General features: G+C 56.1%; 1 protein-coding gene across 1 annotated transcript; it reads right to left on the reverse strand.

The window, feature by feature from the left end:
• Nucleotides 1-12966: 12966 nt before the first annotated feature.
• Nucleotides 12967-15911, reverse strand: SIX3 (SIX homeobox 3). The gene is made up of 2 exons (XM_059133536.1): nucleotides 15094-15911; nucleotides 12967-13234 (listed from the first exon to the last, which is right to left on the reverse strand). The coding sequence occupies exons 1-2, from the start codon at nucleotides 15909-15911 to the stop codon at nucleotides 13042-13044; spliced, it is 1011 nt and encodes a 336-aa protein (XP_058989519.1). The 3' UTR covers nucleotides 12967-13041.
• Between the last annotated feature and the right edge of the window lie 4049 nt (nucleotides 15912-19960).

Below are 19960 nucleotides of genomic sequence, written 5' to 3' on the forward strand. Positions count from 1 at the left end.
GAGGAGGAGGAGAGTAGTAGTAGTAGTTCCGGAGGAGTAGTTCCCACTTGAGTGAAAAAGAAAATTTTATGTTCCTATTATTATTGGTGGGGGGCTGTCCACTGGCCAAAGGATAGTCCCACAGGGCCTTGACTAGGCTGTGAGTATTACCCTCAGACCAACCATCCAAGACTAAGAATGAGAAGAAGAAAGACGCAGCCTCTTGTCCATCCCAGGCCTTCGTCTTCACCCAGCCTATCAGCACTGAGCTTCCCGGGTGGTCCCCAACCAGGGAGCAGAGAAGGCTGATCTGCCATGCCTTCCTTTTTTTTTTTTTTTTTTTGAGATTGTTTATTTATTTATTTGACAGAGAGAGAGAGAGAGAGAGAGATCGATCACAAGTAGGCAGAGAGGCAGGCAGAGAGAGAGGAGGAAGCAGGCTCCAGAGAGCCCGATGCAGGGCTCGATTCCGGGACCCTGAGATCATGACCTGAGCAGAAGGCAGAAGCTTAACCCACTGAGCCACCCAGGTGCCCCCCCTTTTGCTTTTTAAAGATTTTATGTATTTATGACAGAGAGAGATAGCAAGAGGGGGAACAGGAGCCATGGGGGAGCTAGAGAGGGAGAAGCAGGCTCCCTGCTGAGCAGGGAGGCCAGATATAGGGCTTGATCCCAGGACCTTGGAGTCATGACCTTAGCTGAAGTCAGGCACTTAACAACAGAGCCACCCAGGAGCCCCGGATCCACCCTGTCTTAAGCCCATCTTCTTCTGGAAACTCTGACTCCTGTTGCAGAAGGGCAGGCAGGATGGAGTCCAGGCTCAAGCCATTCGACAGCTATCTGGAGGGTCACCTATAAGACCACAGTGCTGGTATGGACATCACCCAGCCCCTTCCAAGCCCCCTCCAAGCCCCCTCCAAGCTGTGCTGGAGTTGGCACAGATCGCCGCAGGAGGCCTGGATCTCCTCCCTCGGTGGAGATAACCTGGAACTTCATGAGACAGCACACTCAGTTTGTGGTGGACCAAACTTGGTCTAGGAGCCAGCCGCCCAAACCACCATGGAATTTCCAGGAGAAACTGACACGCGGCTTGGATGTGCCAGGGAAGAGAAAGGGCGTTTGGAGACAGGGGCCTGGGCCTGGGTAGTCCTCCAGGTAGATGGCAGGAAGACATCCAGAAAGATACATTTTCCCAGATGCCTCTGAGGCTCCTCTCACCCCTAATGCCAGGAGCCAAGATGTATCTGTCTTCTCCAGCGTGTGTAGAAATCAAGACTCCAGGCCCTTGGGCTGTCCGGGATGCCACCAGCTTTGCCGCACTGGCCCCGTGACTCTGGTCGAAGCCTTCCTGTGGACTTGACCCTTCATGGTTTCTCCACTTCCATGATTCACATTGCAACTCTTCCAATTTCCTCTCCCACCATGACTCTCTTTATCCTGAGAATATACACATTCAACCCAATGGACCCCACTTGCTTTCCCAAAACCTTGGGGTGAGAAGTGTTCGGGAATTCAGAATTCTGGAGATTTAGGGGAAGTACATACAATCCTACTTATAGTACACATTATTCAGTACTACCCAGAGGGGACAGAGCTGTACCTGTAATCCAGCACATTAATATTTCTACAGTGAAACATCTGATATCCCTGCCAAGTGGGGTCAATGAGGGCTATAAATAGCTTCACATCAGTTTAGCTCAGGTTTCGCTGCCAAATAGTTTTGGCAGCAAGTATAACAAACAAACAAGCCCAAACAAACCTTTCAGAATTCCGGGCTTGTAGAGAAGAGAGTGGGGATCTGTATTTACACTGCATAAGGGAGAACAGGGCACGCAAATTACCCTTATGAGAATAAAAGGAAAAGGCTCCTCTTGCCCACACCCTTCCACCACCCACCCTTCTGGGATCACCTGGCATTGGAGCCCTGCCTCCTTGAATCAGTGTCCAGAACTCTGCTGAGTTACAGGCCACCTAACTAGCTGTGTGCTTAAGGCCAGAGATGGAGCCACCCTAAGTCTTAGGTTCCTGATCTCTCGGAATGGGAAAGAAAATGATTCCAAAGCCTCCTTTTATGTCTGACCTTTTGCCATGCTACTCAATACATTAGCCAAAGTTGGCCATGCTGTTCAGAGAAAGGCAGTGCCTCTACCATCAGGAGCAGCCCAAGAAAACAGCTCAGCACCCAGCACCCCTTCCCACCTGAGTGGAAGGGAAGAGTAGGTGCCAAGTGGGTATGGCTTCTCCAACACAGGTCACCATGGTGGAAGCAGAGCCCCACACGCCATCTGTAGGAGACCGGGAGGCATCTGCAGGAGAAAGAAAGCGTTGGCTGTGGCATCAAATCGTTTAAGAGAACCGTACAAGCTAGACAGGTGAACCCAAATCCCTCAAGTCAAGATGGAAAGTCCTACAGACGCAAGACCGTGGATTTTGGTATAAACCATAAAACAGGGCTTGGTCCATCGAAGGTCCCTTTAAGAGCAGAAAGAGGCTACCCTGGGTAAGAGGTGCTGGGGAAAACCCAACAGGAAAGGAAAGGGCCCTAGAGTGAATCCCTGTGGCATGCGGCCTGCACATCCAGAGCCCAGGGCGCAGAGAACTGGGCCGCTGCGCGTCGCCGCCGCGAGGTGGCAGCAAAAACCCGCCAATGGCGCACAGCGCGCCGCTTCCCGCCGCGGACCTGGTTTTACTCTCGCCTGGGCGCTCAGCTAGAGAGCCGAAGGGTAACCCTTCCGACGCCGTGGAGGGCTGAGTGCCTCGGCCAGGCTCTCCCGGAGGCGGAAGAGGAGCCTTTCTCTGGTGTCCTGCTCATAAAAGCTTCTAACGTGGTGTCTGGAAACTTCTCGAGGGACTGGGAGCCTCGATCCCCGGACCCGCTCCCCTCTCTGCATTACCCCTACCGTGCCACCCCCTGGGAGAATGGATCCAGATCTCCCTCCCCCATTCCTGCTCGCTCTGCAGCTGCAGACAGGGTCAAGTCCAGGAACAGAGCTTTCCCACTCACAGCTCAGGCGAGGACGTGAGAGCGAGTCTGGAAGCTGAGACTTCCCGGTCTTGCTCCCTGACACCTGTCACATCCAGCCACACACCCTCGGTAGACACGCGCGGGCGCCGACACCCAATCGCGCAGACTTGCCGGGGTCGCGAGGAGCAGACCTGAAAGGCCGCGAGGTGCAATGGAAGAACCTCGGAACTCGGCGCGGAGAAACCCGAGTTGGACTTAAACTCACCCCATTTCTCCGGGTTTCCAAACCCGAGTTTGCGTCCAATAACGAGACGGCTAAGCTGCCTGGATGCTCTGGAGCCGAAGCCTCCTCCGTTGTGGAATTGCCTGCTGCAGCCTGGAAAGCCTTCCTTAATGTCCCAAAGGCTCAAACGGAACACCCCAGCGCTGGGCTGCCTCCCTTCCCGGGAGGCCGCGACGAGGAGGACGCAGAAACAGTTTGCAGGAGGCTGCGTGCATGGAAGTTGCACAGAGCCAGTCGCGCTAAGACGAAGACTCTCCAGCCGTGGCCAGGGGCGCGCGGGTCCTGGGTCCCTTGTTTTATCTCTGACCCTCAGGGACCCCTCGCGCGGGTCACACTCCCATTCACCCAGGGTGCTGATCCCCATCCGGTCACTCCCGCCACTCCTCGAGGACCCTTCAGGCCTGGGACCTAAGACTCAAACTTCCCTCCCTCCCCCCTTCTCCCAGCGCCCACTCAGAAAGGGTGTCACTGGGCAGCCAGGGGAACTAAAGTAGAATGTAGGGGACATGGGAGGAGACATGGCTATGCTGGGTTTCCCAAGAAGGTGCACTGGTCTGATTGGTTCTTGGGGTCCACTGACAGACCCCTCCAAGGAGCAGGTGTGAACCTTAGAAGACCCTGAAGGGCATGGTGCTTCTGGAGGAACTGGGGGTCAGGGGATGAGATCTGGGATCAAGTCACAGATCCATGAAAAGCAGGCAAACTCTGAAATCACGTCATCAGGGGGCCCATAAGTCTTCAGCTGGTCAAGTTCTTCCCCATTTCCCCTTGGGAATGTCTTTAACTGGTTTTGCAGCCTTAGCTCAATCCCCCCTCACTTCTTGCCTGCTCTTTGGAAATAGCCTTGTAACCCACCTTCCTGTCTGCAACTTCCACCCAAAGTTCTGAAGCAGAGGCATGAATATAACCACTTTACCTCTCCATAAAGCCACATCTGGCTCCCCAGTGTCCATGGGATCCAGGCCACACAACTTGCCTGACCTTGGAGCAGTCCCCCACTCTTCCAGATCCCATTACCAGCCTACTTAGACACCAGGCACTAACACACTGCACTGCTCTGGGATCCAATCCTTCTCCATGCCTTTGTTCCCTCTGTGCCAGCCTGGAACCTCCTCCAGGCAATCCAGTTCATCATTCTGAGAAGCCCTTCCTGTTCCTACAGGAATCTTGAAGTTCCCACTCTCAGAAACACTCTGTATGCAACTACAATGGATTTGTTTTTCAGTGATGACTTGGACTGTTCACTAGACTATGAATAACTTGAAGGGGAGGCTTAACCTGCTCCCTATGTTCTTATTTTTGGACTAGGTTGAATGTATTGTTATTCCCAAGCACCTATCTGGTCTGGACCCTGTCCCCTCCCTCCTCAGGCACAGGTGCAGGTGGATGTGTCCGAGGTCATGAAGTCAGTATTTCTCCTGTATCTCATAGGAATCCGGACAGCAGTCTCCGCACACTCAACAAAGCTCACGTATACATACACTTCACTCTCACATACACACCGTGGAGTCCCAAGCACTGGTAAGAGTTGCCAGTGCACGTGGGGCTTAGTCCAGTCTGGGAGAAGAGCCCGCTGAAATCTCTGCTCATCTTCTAGCCTTCAGAGGCCTGCCAGCGTGTACTGCGGCTCCTTGCCCAGGGCGGCCCTTGGGTCCAGTCCCTGTGGGAGGTGCGTTTTGGTCGGGGCCAAATGCTAGCCGCAAGTGGAGGAGCGAGCGAGCGAGAATGTGGGCCCGGACAGGCAGAGCCCGAGGCGGCCGCTTCCCGCCCCCTCCCATTCCCTTCTCTCGAATTTGCTTTATCTTGCGCGCTCAAAAACAGGATCTTTGTAAAGTATTTGCGCAGCTTACAGGGAGCACACGAGCGAGAAAGATGGGAGGGGGGCACCGGACAGACGGGTGTAGCCGAGTGTATGAAGGTAGGGAGTGTGGCTGTGTGACAGGAGCCAAGTCATGGCCCTCTCTGAGCTTCGCTTTCCCCTTCGCGTGTCATCAGGGCGGCCGCCAGCTCAGAGACGTCAGTGGGGGGTCTGGATTCCATCCTCTTCGGTCCGTCCTTCTCGCAGTCCGGCCCGGCCCCGCAGAGCCAGTGCCTCCCGGACGAGGTGGGGGCAGGCAGGAGGCAGCGGCGCGCGGCGCGGGCCGCGGAGCCAGAGGCGCGCACGCCCGTAATTAGCAGAGCGATCAGTCATTAAGAATTTCTGTTTAATAATGGTCGCAAATTAGTTATAATGGTAAATAGTCATCTCAAAATCCAACAAGCTAAAGGCATTGCTGTCCTGGAAGGGCTCCAGGCCGTCCTCAGGCACCAGCCCGGCTCTCGCCCGGGTCGGCCCAGCACCGCGGGGGACCCTGGTGGGGAAAGGCCGCGCGGCCGGAGGAGCGGGGAATCCGGCCGGGGGGAGGCTGGGGCTTGGGCCACAGCGCCTCCCAGCGGCCTGAAAGAAGAAAGACGGAGTCCGAGCTAGGGAAGCGGGGACAAAGGCCCAGCGCCAGAGCGCCGCGGAGGCAGAGGGGGCGGAGCCGGGACGCGGGGAGCGCACACCCAGCGAGCCGAGTCGGCATCCTCGCAGACCCCCGCCCCAGGGGCCTGCCTCCCACACATGCAGCCCGGGCTCTCGCTCACCTCTGGGCCTCGCCGCCGCGCTTGAGACATGTTTGGGTTCCCGGACCGCCCACACTCTTCCTGCCTTCACCTCCAGAGATCCAAGAACTCCTCCCTGGCCCCAAGCCTCACCTTTTCCAAGGGGAGAAGGGGAGCCGGTATTACCAGATCTACAGCGACCCCAGCCCCACTACCATCTCCGTCCTCCCGCAGAGAGACGTCCCCCACCCAACCCCGGGCGGGGCAAGGCAGGCAGATGTAGATTTCCCTGTGCCTTCCTTTCTTGCCAACGCACTCGGTAAAGTTCTCAGTGTCTGAAGGGTTACACTCCTGCCGCTTAAGGCCCTTTCCTTTTCCAAAAAGAGTGCGTATATAAATCGGCGAGAGTCATGGCTTATTTGTAAAAGTGGAGAGAGATCACCAGGCGGGCAGACCGGCCTCTATTCTGATCAGAGGGACGCTGGACTAGTGTCTACTGCGCGGGGCGTTGTGTGCTTGTGAGGAGGGGAGGCTGTGTGTGTCCTGTGAGCGAAGTCGCCTGTGGGGGTCTCTGGGAGTGCAGGGGTGGGGAGGTGGGGGATGCTGTTGATGAGTGCGGGTGGGGTGCATTCTGGGTTGGCCTCTTTTGGGCAGAGGAAGTTGCCGGTGCCCCCCCAGCCCCCAGGGGAGTGGCCGTTCTGCCCCCACCTCGCACACTTGCAGCCCTCAGCTCACTTTCCGGGTTACTAAACCTTCCATCAGTTAGTGAGCTCCCTAGGGGCAATTTTTTGGAAGACCAATTTGTCCCTGGGCTTGGTCCTCCCCGTTTGAAGCCGGGAAGTAGCTGCTCCCCATGTTCGCCCACCCTTCCTATTCCTTTTCTTCCTGCTTTGGGTCTCAACCCTGCCTTCCTTCTCTCTTCTCTCTTCCTTCTCCTTTTGCTTTTATCCCTTCTCTGTGATTTCTTTCCCTTTTCTATATCCTCCCTTACTTTCTTGCTCAGCAAAAAGAATGTCCCTGAGCATTTTGGGGTGGATTATAAAATGGAGGACCCCCCTCCACATTTCCTGACTGCTTCCAAGATTAGCCATGTTTCCCTGAAGGTGCTTATCTAGTTCTCCGCCCATCTTCTTTGGAGCCCCAGCCTCCTGGTGCGCATGCTTGTGTGTGTGTGTGTGTGTGTGCATGCACAAGTGCCAGAGTGAGTAGAGGTTGGGCTAATGGGTGGCCTCCAAGTGCCTCGAGTCAGGCAATGCGGTTTCGGAGTTGAAGAGCCTTTGGGGAACATTTCCATTATATCTTTGGGTTGGCTCTCACATGCCATGTGTCTGAAGGCTTCCTCTGCGTACCCTCCTGAATTTGTTTTGGTGGGTAGGCAGTGGCTGTATTCTCTGACTGTATTTATTGCTTATCTGCTCCCTTCCTTGTATGCGAACTTTTGGCGAGCCCCAGCCATTACATGTAGCAGATGACACACTAAATGTCGATTGGTGCTAATGCCGTCTTATGCAGACCTGTGTTTCTTGTCCGGTGTGCACAGCTCTGTCGAGGGTGCAGTTGTGAGATGGAGCATGTTTGCATGTGCATCTGTGCAATTTGGAGAGTACGGCCCTAGAGACTGGGAAAGGGAGGATGGTGTGTTCTTATGTTGGCGTCTGAGGACCGATGTAGAATCAGCACAGAGGAAATCTGAAAGGGGTCCTCTGTTGTGTCAGGAAGGAGGTCTGCGGGCACTGGGAAAATGCTCTGGGGGCCAGTGGGTATATAAGGGAAAGCCTATATTGGGTTTACGGTGAAATGGCCTGGGGTGAGGTGTGTGCATCACCTGTGAGTGGAGGGATGTAGTTGTGTATGACTGAGTGGGTGTGAGTGTATGGTGTAGCCTGGGCCTGCCTGCCTGCCCTCGAAGAGCCCCGCCCGCTACTGCAGAGCTCAATCAGTCGCTGCATGAATACACTCGAATGGAAAGTTGTGCTCAGCTGACCGGAGAAATTGGAGCTGGCTAGCACTGCTCCCCTCCTCCTGGCCTTCCTCCTGCCCTTCCTTGGGCCAGAGGGCTGCCAGGCTTACACACTGAGACAGGGGAGGCTCCACTCAGCTGGGGCTGGAAGGCCTTGGGGTGGTGGGGAGTTGGGCAGGCCTTAGGACCTGGGGGCCCGCGCACCCCAGAGGGCTCAGCATCTCATCCACAGTGCCTGGGAGGGCTGGGGATTGGTGAGGGACCTGGAAAAGAACCCGAAGCAGCAGCTGGTTCTCCAGGGGACAGCCAAACAAAGACCTAGGTGGGGACCTGGATGGCCATGGAGGCACAAAAAGGGTGACAGAGAAGACACGGGGGTCATTCCCTGTTGGGGGAGGCCAAGTGCACCCAATGTGCGCCACAGGTTGGAGCCTGGGCTTCGAGCTCCAGTGACCCTAGCGATGGGCTAGGTCTCAAATGTGCCAGGCTGGTCGGTTCTCCTTTCCAAAGAAGCTGAGAGAGTCCCTCTCTTTGCCACAGCCCACAGTAGGGTTCACGGTCCACCTCAACTTGACCCACCTAGGCCTGGGCCTGGCCCTCTCGCCTCCCTGGTAGCCCTCCTCACATCCAAAGTCTGGCCATCCCTGGCTGTTCCCACCACCTCCAACCTGAGTCCCAGCCCGAAACAGCCAGGCTCCTGTTGTTGCCTTCACTCCTACTATCCACCAGCAATCCCCACCCCATGTCACGGCAGCTTCCAGGTCATTTCATTTTAATCAGCTGTATGTCTCACTTGGGATAATTAACTGTGTTGGTGCTGGGCAGTCAATTCTGCAGGATTGGAAGAGGGCAAGAAGAGGGGCCGGGTGGGGGGGCAGAATTCCCAGGGGGGGGGAGGGGTGCAAGGAAGAAGAGGTGAGTAGGCCAGAAGGGGTAGATTGGTCTTTCTAACCTCAGGCAGGCAGCTTCTAGGCACCAGCGACTTTGGCACAGATTTTTCCAGCTTTGCTTCCCTTTCCGTGGCTTCAGTTTTCCCATGCAAATTCTGGATTGCCATTGTTTTTCTTTGAGGGAGGCAGGAATGAAGACACTACCCCAGTTCGGCTACTCTTCTTCAAGCTCCTTATCCCTAGAGTAGGCAGTCCAGGTACACAGAGGCCTACACACAGGGGAAGACTTCAAGCACTGCTGCTGGGGCATGAGTGTGTGCGGCAGGGGTGCAGAGAATGGTAGTGTGTGCCAGAGCAGGGCAGCACCAGAAGGAGGAGAGCTGACCCATGGGCTGCCCTGGGGCTGGACAGAGAGGGTGGATGCTTAATGTTGAGGCCTGATCACCCAGCCTGACATAGCTCATGAGAATGAACATACCAGTGAACACACTCTCCCAAGACACAGCCCGCAGCATTCAGTGGCTGAGCTGGCTTCTCTGCCAGCAGGAACTTCCATCAGGTCTCACCCTTGAGCTCTGTCCTGACTGCCCCTGGGATGTTGACTGTCTTGGCCAGAGCTTTGAGGGACCCAGAAAGAGAATGGGCAGGCAGCCCATAAAAGGAGAGATTGGGCTGGAAAGGGGCCTCTTTTCTCTCACTTCCATGTTTAAAGGGACGGATGTCAAATCCAATGTAATATCCTCAGTGATCAGGGTAAAGGATGAATTGGGGAAGCCAAAGAGCCAACTCTCCTGTGCCTCTGGTCAAAGAATAAGGACTGTGACCCCCTGGTCCCCATTCCTTAAAGGCAGAGAACGGTCAGTTAGGGCTGTGTAGCCTGGGAGTCGTATCTGTGGGTTGAGTAGAACAAGGGAACCCACCAGAATGGAGACCCACAAAACACATGTCCAAGGCACGGAAAGGCCCTGTACACACAGCACGCTATAGCTGAACATGATCCACTTCTTGCCGAACTAGGTAAATATCAACTGCCCAAATCACACACAAATACCTACCGTATAGGCAATATAAAAGAGCACACATACTGGACACACACTGATACACTATATACCCATGTATATAAAACATCACACACACACACACATACACACACACACACGCACACACACATGCCTTTATATGCAGACCTCAACTGCATGGGGGGAACCCAGCATTCGGAACTGTGCACATCCACACCACTCATTACAAGTACTCATACCTCTCCTTCAAGTACCCTGGAGCTGAGTTTGGATGTTTGTACAGACCCGAGCAGAAACACAGGAGATGAGGGAGAGTGATAGGTGACAGCGAGACAGGCAGGTAGCAGAACCTAGTTTCCCAAAGCTGAAGGCTGTTATGGAGTTGAATGGCTTGTCTTTTGCAGTGGAGAGGTAGGAGTGGGTACTGGATACTCCGATCTTGCTTGCTTTCTCGGGTATGTTGTGAGAAGGAGGTTTTTTAAGTCCACAAGTTTGTCCTCTGTCCCCAGACAAAAAGGCATCTGCTCCCTGGTTCACCAGTCAAAGCCCCTCCAGGAGTCACCAGCCAGCAAGGCCACCCTGTCCTTCCCCTAATCCATTCTAGTTAGTCAGCTGGGTAGGTCCATCCGGAGCCTCAGGGCTGTCTGAGGCCGCCCCTTCTTTGGATTTCAGGCCCAAGTTCTGGGGCAAGTCTGAAACATATATTTTAAAATGCAGGTGAGGGACAGAGCCTGTCATCCCAGGCATCATTCTGTGCACTAGAACAGAGGCCCCTTCTGGGAAGAAGCCAGCAGCATCCTCCCCATATTCCTGCCACCCAGGTCAATGTTGCCTGAACTGTGGCATCATAAGGAATGTTTCCCAAGATGGTGAATGCAGGCAGAATCTGACACTGTGCGCCAGGCCTTAGAACTTGGAAGCTCTTAAGGCCATGGAAAGCCCTGGGTCTAAGGCAGGATGCACACAGAAACCTTCCCCTCCAGGCAAGCTCACCCTGGGTGCAGAAGGCCCCATCTGCACGCACAGGGCACCTCTGGGCCTGTCGGCTTTTCCGCCCGGGCCAGGCCCTGTGTAAACCCCATGGCGAGACTGGAGATGGGGACAAAAGGAAATCGGAAGTCAAATTTAGTTTGGAACCAGTGTGAAATTCCATGCACGTTTCTCCCTAATCCGCCTGCCTCTGGAAATTGGACTTTCAAGTGAAGGCAAGTTTTCTGAAATTAGCTCTTTGGCTCCTCGGGCTCCGGCTGGCCTGGCCCAGAGTGGCAGAGGCACGGTCAGTCACACCATCGCAGGGAACTGGCGGGCTATTGGGTAGGACAAGGAGGCCTGAGGCCAGTGAGAACCTGGCTAGCAAAAGAAGGTGATTTTTTTTTGGCTTTTGTTTTCAAGTGTCAACCAGCTCTGAAAATGTCTTAGGGGCTGGAGAGATTCCTGTTGATTCCAAAAGTCGGGAAGAAATTTCAAGGAGAGAGATTGAGATCCATAAGACAAGTCATAGAGTCACACAGACGCGAACACCGGTGGCGAGGAGAAGGTTCATCCCAACTGCGGGCCCTAAACTCCTCAGACTACCTCCTCCTTTGCTCTCTCTGCCCTCCCTGCCCTGAGTACGGTTGCCCCCAACTCCACCCTGCAAAAAGAAGACAAAACCTGTCGGCTGTGCTCTGGGTAGGTGGATGGTTGGTTTGGTGACCTTGTGTGTTTACTGTTAAAAAAAAAGTCACACAGACACACAACAACAGCAACTGGAAGATGCCAAACACACCCCAAGGACCCACGAGGGCTGCCGCAGGCTCTAATTCCTGCAGCTCTCGGCCTGGCATCTCCTTCTGAAGAAACCAGCCAGAGCCCCCCTCCCCCTGTGCCCTCTGAGCCTTTCGTTCCGGACTTGGCTTCGGTTCTCCTCCGAAGGGCCTGTTCCCATCTTCCCACCCCCCACCCCCAACCCTCACCACCTCCAGGAAAAAGCTTCTACTCAGCCTTAAAATTCTGCCCCAGCTCCAGTGGCATAGTTGGAGGGGAAGTGAAGGCCCGGCGCTGCACCCCGGGCTGTGCCCCGGGGCGGACAAAAACACCAGTCTCCGGGAGTGATAAGAAAATGGAGAATACTGTATTTGCTTTAGAAAGTTTTTACATATAGATAAACACGGAGTTAAGATAACAGTAAAAGCGCCCTACGGGGAGTGAGAGATTTCTCCAAAGCAGCTAAGAAATACTTGAAATAGCTTTTGCATAAGAATACTACGGTCTCACTCTCCGCTTCCGCTAGCGACGGGGTCCCTCTTCCTAACCCAGCCCGCCACGCCACGCCTTGACTGCCAAGTCGACGCCAGGAACACCGAGTGGGAGGGGAACCCCGAAAAGGAAAGAGACAGGTGAGTGGGGAGGCAGGAAGGGGTGGGGAGGAGAATGCAAAAGGAAGAGGAGAAAAAGCAAATATCATATACAGGCAATTTCTACACATATATTACAAACTGGGAAAATGACCGATCATTAAGATATACATAATTCATATAAAATTTTGAAATAAAAATAAAAATCTGTTACAGTCATAACTATTCTTTTTCCACATTTATAACCAGTACCCACACAGGCAGTGACAGAGTGGAGAGAAAAAGGTGCTTACGAAGAAAATGATTGTCTGCTGAACAAAAAACAGAAGATTGCATTTTGTTTGACCAATACTTGGACTTAAAAACAGAGAAAGAAAGAAGAGCGAGAGAGGAAAAAAGAGAGCGAGCAACAAAAGGCGAGAAACATTTGCTATTTCCCTCTCAAGGAGTTCTTTTTTTTTTTTTTTTTTTTTTAAACAAATTCTGAACGGAGATGGCGGTTTTATTTTATTTTTTCTCTTTTTTGTCTGTTTTGCTTTTGTCGTCTTGTCGTCGTGGTGGTGGTCGGTTTTTGTATAGTCGACTCTTTTTAAATCGTTTAAACTAGAGAGAATATTTTCCCAGATACAAATAAATCGTCATGCAGGTGGGGTGCCGGGTCCGTGGGAACCGAAAGGAGAAGCCGTGCTTGTCCTAGAAAGTATACAATTGTCACCTCTTTTATGTTTTCTGCCCGCAACATCAGCGTTTGTAACTGTCTGTTGGCCGTGGCGGTCCTTTGGGGTGGCCGTGGTGGTAGATGGTGGTTGGGGTTGTTGATAGTTTGCGTTTAATTTGTTATTTTTCTTGGTTTTTATATATTTTTGGCTGGGGTGGAAGTGTGTGTTTACTTGTGTGTGTGTGTGTGTATGATTGTGTATCCTGATTTCGGTTTGTTCTGGGGATGGAGGAGGAAGAAGAGGAAGAGGAGGAGGGTGAGGAGGAGGAGGGGAAGGAGGGGGAGGGGGAGGAGGGCGGCCTTGGCTATCATACATCACATTCCGAGTCGCTGGAGGTTACCGAGAGGATGGAGGTGCCGGTGTCCGCGCGCTCCGTCAGGCTGGACACGCTGGTGGTGGGGCTGGCTGCCGTGGACGGCGACTCTGCGGAGCCGTGCGTGGGACAGCCGGGCTCGGCCAGCGAACGCATGCCGCTCGGCCCGATGGCCTGGTGTTGAAGCCTGCGGGAGACAGAGTGCGGCACCAGCCCTGACACAGCGGCTCCGCCACCCCGCTCAGTCAAGCCGCCTCCCCGCGCCCGCGGCCGCCGGTGCTCCCCAGCCTCCACAGCGCGCCCTTGGCCACCACCCGCGACTCGGATCCCGGCGCTCATTCCCTTCCCCTCCCCTGCCTCCAAGCCCCCGACTGCTCATTGAACGCCACAGAGCCCCCCAGCGCGGCGCTTGACTCGCGTCTCTCCTCCCCGGGGCTCTCTGGAGCTTCCCAAGGCTTCCCAGTTCGGAGCCGGCCGCCGAGGAGAGGTAGGACCCGTGGCCGGCCGCCTGGGGAGGCCTGGGAGCACAGCGCGGGACGCCGCATCCCGAAACAGCACAAGTCCGCGAGGGACAGGGTGCTCCTTCCTCCCCAGCCCCTTGGGACTCTTCAGATTGAACCGGCTGCCCGGGAGAGGCCGGTCTCCGCAGTGGCTCCTGCCCCAGCTCCCCGGAACACACCGAGAGCTGCGGGTTGCTCACCCGCAGCCTCTGCGGAGTAGGACCCGCTTTCTGGGTTTGCTCTCTGGATCCCCGTGCTGAGCACAGGAGCAGGGGCAGAGAGAATGTAGAAGCCAGAAGCGGAAAAAGTAGGGAAGAGGTGGAACAGAGAAAGGAGAGAAAGCAGCAGGAAAGGGGTGCAGAGCAGTCTCCGTCTGCCCCTTTGCCGCAGCAGGCATCAGCGGCCTGGGGCCTAGAGTCTCTGAGTTCCTACAAGGAGGCTTCCCCCTGTCCCGGGCACTCCCCCGTCTCAGGCGAAAAACTGGCTCTGCACGCAAAGGTGAGAGGGCCCAGGGCTCAGGCCTGGACCACCTAAACACAAACACTCATTCACTCCAGGAACTCAGCCCTGACCTCCAGCCCCTAGCAGCTGTCAGCAGTTGGGGCCCTGCTCCCTGTGGTACACCGGGCTCAGGGCCTTCAGAGGCCAGATAGGGACGCAGGCTTCTTACCAGGGCTTTCACCCCACTTTCTCCCTTCCCCCTTGCCTCCTCTTTTCCTCTAGTTATTTTTCTCCCTACCTCCAACAGGCCCAAGTGGGCTGACTGGCCAAGCCCAGGCAACTTTGTGACTTTGTGGCCAACGTGCTGGCAGTGACGCTCTTCCTGCTCCTGGTGGCTTCCCAAATTAGTGGGCCAAGGCGGTGCTCCTTGACTGGGGCAGGAGGGCTGGCACCTGTGTGCACGTGTACACACACACACACACACACACACACACACACAAGGCCTCTCCACTCCCAGCCTGGTTGTCCAGCTCCTGGGCAGCCCATTTGCAATGCTGAAGGCGAGGCCTGCTCCACTGCGGTCGCCGACCTTTTTCCTTTTGTGGCAGAGACCCAGGTTCAGTTTCCTTTCCATGACATTGTGGATTCCTCCCCGGGTTTTTGCAGTGCATAGAAATAAGAACCAGATGGCAAGGGCGGCTTTCCTTCCTTCCCTGTCTGTAGGCTCCAGAGGATTGCGGAGCTGGGGACGGGCTGAGCAGGTGGCACGGGTGCAGGTCAGGGCTAGGGCTCCCAGGGCTGGGACCAGGGACTGTGGGCACTCAGGACCTCAAACACACACACACACACACTCTCTCTCCCTCTCTCTCTCTCTCTCTCTCCATCCTGCCCGAAGCCCTTCTCGGACAAAGTCGTCAAGAATCCCACTGCCCCGTACCTCTTCTGCGCGTTTGGGCAAGCGGAAACTTTCTCCAACTGGCCAGGGGGTCGCGGCTTCTCGCGCGCCCGGCAGCCATCGACACCCTGCCCCATTCGCCCCTATTTCAACCCCTGTCTCCCTCCCGGGCCCCAGAAACGGCAGCCAGGCCGCGGGCCCGCCACTGACCTGTTCTTGGCCGCCGCGGCGCGGTCGCGCTGCCTCCGGTTCTTAAACCAGTTGCCTACTTGTGTGGGAGTGAGGCCGGTGGCCTGCGCCAGTTCGCGTTTCTTGCTGGGGTTGGGGTAGGGGTCCTGCAGGTACCACTCCCGCAGCAGGCTCCGAGTCCGCTCCTTGAAGCAATGCGTCTTCTGCTCGCCGTCCCAGATGGTGCGCGGCAGCGGGAACTTCTTGCGCACGCGGTACTTGTCCACCGGGCCAAGCGGGCGGCCGCGCAGCTTCTCGGCCTCCTGGTAGTGCGCCTCGAGCCACATAGCCTGCAGCTTGCCGTGGGACTCCTTGGTGAACTTGTGGTTCTCCAGGATGTGGTAGAGGTCGCGGAAGTTGCCCGTGTGGAAGGCGACCACGGCGCGCGCGCGCAGGATCGACTCGTGCTTGTTGATGGCCTCGCACGCCCCGGGGGCCACGGGCAGCGACCAGAGGAAGCGGCCCAGCCGCTCGATGTCGCCCGTCTCCTCCAGCGTCTCGCAGACGCTGGCCACCTGCTCCGGCGAGAAGTTGAGGGTGGGCAGCTGGAACATGGACAACTCTTCCGGGGGGGCCCTGGAGCCGCCGCCGCTGCCGCCGCCGCCTGCTCCGCCAGCACCGCCGCCTCCCGCACAGTTCCCGCCGCCGCCGCCGCCGCCGCCGCCGCCGCCCGCGCCGCCGCCGCCCGCACCGTTCCCGCCGCCGCTACTCGCCAGAAGTAGGGAGCGGTGATGAGGATCGGCGAAGTTTGGCAACAAGAAGTGGGAGGAATAGAGGTCTAGGGGGGAGCGGAATACCATGGACTGACCTGAGAGGAGAGGAGAAAATTCAGGGAGAGGAAGAGAGAGGGGAGGAAGAGGAGGAGAGGGGCGATGAGGACCAGGAGGAGGGAGAGGAGAGGGGGGAGGAGGAGAAGGAAAGGAGGGGGGAGCAGGAGGAGGAGGAGGAGGGGGAGGAGGAAGGGCGTAAGGGACACCCACACCCCACACACATCCACACACACACACACCCGCGCAGCCACATAGAGAGGGAGGAAGGAGAGCGGCCCGGTGCGCGCGCGCAGAGAGAGAACCCGAGACAGAGAGGGAGAGGGTGAGGGAGAGAGAGAGAGAGAGAGAGAAGAGCGAGAGCCAACCACCGCCGAGTCAAGATTCAGCGATTCCACAGCAATCGCCCTAATGACAACAGCCTCATAATATCTCCCCTAAATCCACAGTGAGTGCAGCATTGAAACATTTTGTTTCGCTTTTCTATTGGTCTGCGGCGTGTCGTTGTGGCGTTGCCACGGCAACCGCTGCCAATCACTGTCAGCCCTGCCAATCAATACCGAGAACGTAAGGACGGTTTTACCACTTAGCCAGAGTGGGGGGGAGGGGGAGAGGAGGAGAGAGGGAGAAGGGGGAGAAAGAGATTTTTTTTTTTAATCTTTGCAACTCTTAATCTCGGCACTTCCCCCTCTTTATCTCTCTCTTTTTTCTCTCTCTCTCTCCCCCCTCTCTTTCTATGTCTCTGAGCTCCCTTCTTCCCTCTTCCCCAAAGAAGTTGATCCAGAAATTCAAAAGGCCATGGACAGAGAGTTGTGAATGGGATGAGCAATTAAAGGGGGGATTTTCTTGGGAAGTAAGAGGCTCCCCATGAGGCAGGAAGGCCGAGGGCCAGCCCTCAAGGAGAGGCCAAGGGCTGGCTAAGCAGGCACAGTTTGCACATGGTGTGCACGTCGGGCTACCTCTTTCTGCCTATGTGAGCACTAATAGTGGCGAGGAAGAAAGAAGAGATGAGATCATGGGGCCCACCACAAGCTGACCCTTTCTGCTGCTCCTGTGATTCTGGATTTTGGGGGGCATCTAACACCTGAGAGCCTGAGCTCAGGACTCAGGCTGTCAGAAGCTGCTCTGGTCTTTTCCGTGTGTGACCATTGGCTACATTTATCCCAATTCATCTGCATTGGATTTCACCCACTTCCCTTTACTCTACCCCTGGTCAAGGAGCCTTGATTTCCCCTATTGCTCTGTATTTTTAAATACCAGTAAAAATAACAGTACACTTCTTTTTATCTTAAAAAGCAAGCCACTTCTTTGTTCCCCACCCCAGACTTTAACTGTGTCCCCCATGGAGCTGAGAAGTCTGGAACCCTCTGGAGCCCCCTGACAAGCCCATGACTCCTACTCCTCCAAGGAACTCTGGACCTGCCTACAAGCCCCAGAAGGACACTCAAACTTTGGAGGATTCCTCAAAGAAGCAGATAGGCCTGAACACTGTGTGTTTGCTCATATTGTAAAGAAAAACAAAACCTATTTTATCTAAGCACAGTAACATGACAAACCTAAAACAAACCCCAAAAGGGCCCATAGAATAGAGAGAGCCCTCCCTCCCTCTGGCCACTGCAACCATCCCCCGGATCCAGGGCCGGTATGGGTATTTATTCTAAGGTATGTTGCTTTTAAGAAGATGTAATCAGCATCTTTAGCCGGGCCTCCCTTTGTGAGGCTTCTGTAACTATGGAAGTGTGATTTACGCAGATTTGTCAGGGTCAGAGACGTCTTTCCCCTGAGCACTGTGTATATTTAGACAAGACTCGGTTTGGTGTTAAAAAGTGTATATTTTGAATGAGTTCACACACAGTAGCCAACAATGCCCACATTGTCGGCCCGTGTACAACGCGTATTGAAACGCAGCGTCCAGACTTCAACTAATCTGCCCTCAATAAAGCTGAAATAATTATCCTAAGCTGCCTTTCCAGAAGAAAAATCATTGAGGAATTCAAAACTCTTTAAAAAAAAAAAAAAAAAGAGATCTTTTCTACATTCCGATGCAGATCTGGGGGCGAGGCACCGAGTCCACACCACTTTGGAGATCTCAATGAGGGAGGAGAGAAAGAGATTGAGAAAGAATTTAAATAGGAAACTTAACGTGACTGGGGCTGTGAGTGTCCCACTCCTAAACCCCAGCTCAGGTCCTGCTAGGCCTTGACTCCCGCAGAGCCCTGCCTCCTGTGCAGAGAAGGGCGAGCTACCGCGGAGGCTCTACTCTGGCCGGGAGGCTCTGGGCTGGGAGAGGAGGCCCGCTACCCGCCTGCTCCGCCCTTGGCAGCCGAGGGTCGCTGGTCCGAAACCCAATGACTGAGGCAGGGAAATATTCGCTCAAAAGGAAGACCCGCCAAGGCCCACTTTGGGTGATCTCTCCCCTCCAAGTAGCTTGCTCCCGACCGTGGGTCCTTTTCCGTTCAGCTTCGAAGCTCTGGGCGGTCGTTCACAGCGGGCCCAGAAAGAGCCCTAAGGTTGGGACACAAAAACAGACGCTTCATCTTTTCTTCCCGATCCCTTTCTCTGGTAGGGGAAGGATTATAGGCTGAGGGGTGGGAGGGGGAAGGGGCAGGAGGAGGAAGCGGGGGAGGAAGGAATGAAAAAGGGGAGGGAGTGGGTATTGTGCCGCGTGTGGGGGGAGAATTCCTACGGGTGGGTTTCCGAATATTGTGTTCAACTTTTTGAAAGCAGCTCGTGACCCCGAAACTGCATCCCCTGGAGCCGAGGACCCAGGCGCCGGGCGGGCGGGTGAACCCAGCCAGTCCCCTCCCCGTCCCCACAACCCCCGCCTCCGGGTGGGGGCGACTCGGCCTCTCCCCGCCGCTGCCTAGCTAGCCCCGGAGGGAGCCTGGGCAGGTGCCGCGGGCTCTGCCGAAAGTGCTGAAATCGAAAACCGTCACCACTCAAGGAGAACTGAGGCAAGTGGGGCTGCGACTCAGCTCGGCGACACCCCTGTCCCCAGCCTTGGCCTGGGCGCCTGCCGATACGCCGCACCCCGCCGGCTAGGGTGGCAGCCGCGACTCGAGAGTGCAGAGCCGGACGGAGGGCGGCTTCGAGGCGCGCAGCTTTGTGCGCTGGGACAGGGCCCGGCGCCACGGGTCGGGCGGTCAGACCCGGGCTGTCAAGACACTTCCAGCAGAACCGAGCCCCGCGCCGCCCACGGAGCCCACCTCACGGCCCGGCGGCCGCCAGCGCTTCTCCGCTCTGGCCCGAAGCACGACGCCCGCCGCCGGGAGCCCGTAAGTTGAGAGTCGCGAGAGCTGGGGGGCTGAGGGGGTAGGCGGGATGGCCCGTCCTCGGCGCGGATGGCTGGTGGAGCTGGGAGCGCAGGCTCCGAGGGGTCCGGGTCTGGGAGTGCTGATGGTGTGGGGGAGGGGGCTATGGAGCACTAGAGCTTCCCCTCCCAAATTCCCAGGCGCTGGGCTTTGGGGAGGGGCGTAGGAGCCCAAGAACCTCGGATTCTGGGGCCCAGGAGCCTTTCCCGCCGTTCTGGGGGCCCGAGGCAGTAGGCAGAGAGCTGAGCCGGGAGGACATCTGGAGGGGTAGCGCGCAGGGGGGCGCCAGCACCTAGGGTCTCTCAGAGTGTAGAGATTGGGATGAACGTGTCAGCCCGAGGGGCCTGTAAGTCTCCCCTGCCCTCTGGCCGCTCAGACTCCCGGATCTGGAACTTGGAGCCCGTACTGGCAGAGGTCACAAAATTGCCACCACCGTCTCTGCTTTAATCCTGGGCCGGGCAACCGGCAGAACTGCGTACAGGTGGGGCGGGGAGAAAGGGCGTTTGAGCCGGCGAGTGTCTTTCTCGTACTAGGACCTACGGGACATTTATTTACAAATTAGCCCCAAGCCCAGCAGTCTAACTCCACCGCGAGAGGTGCCTGAGAGACCCACTCCTTCCTTGGCGTTATGCGGAAAGCCAAGAGGTCCGCAAACCTGCCGACGGGAGCAGCTACACCCACTGGGCCTTGCTCAGCTGTGGAGGGCCGGTTTGTACTGGGGGGGGGGGGAGCGGAGGAAGTAACGGCCCTTCCGGCCCCCAGGATGTCAGG

The sequence above is a fragment of the Mustela lutreola genome, chromosome 9 (genome assembly GCF_030435805.1).
Source record: "Mustela lutreola isolate mMusLut2 chromosome 9, mMusLut2.pri, whole genome shotgun sequence".
In the NCBI taxonomy this organism is placed as follows: Eukaryota; Metazoa; Chordata; class Mammalia; order Carnivora; family Mustelidae; genus Mustela; species Mustela lutreola.

What these genes read in the sequence shown, in the direction of transcription:
- SIX3 (XM_059133536.1), bottom strand. Translation starts at nt 15,911, where the DNA reads ATGGTATTCCGCTCCCCCCTAGACCTCTATTCCTCCCACTTCTTGTTG. An exon ending in GCCGCGGCGGCCAAGAACAG is followed by an intron (nt 13,235 to 15,093) that starts GTCAGTGGCGGG and finishes TGTCTCCCGCAG; the next exon opens with GCTTCAACACCAGGCCATCG.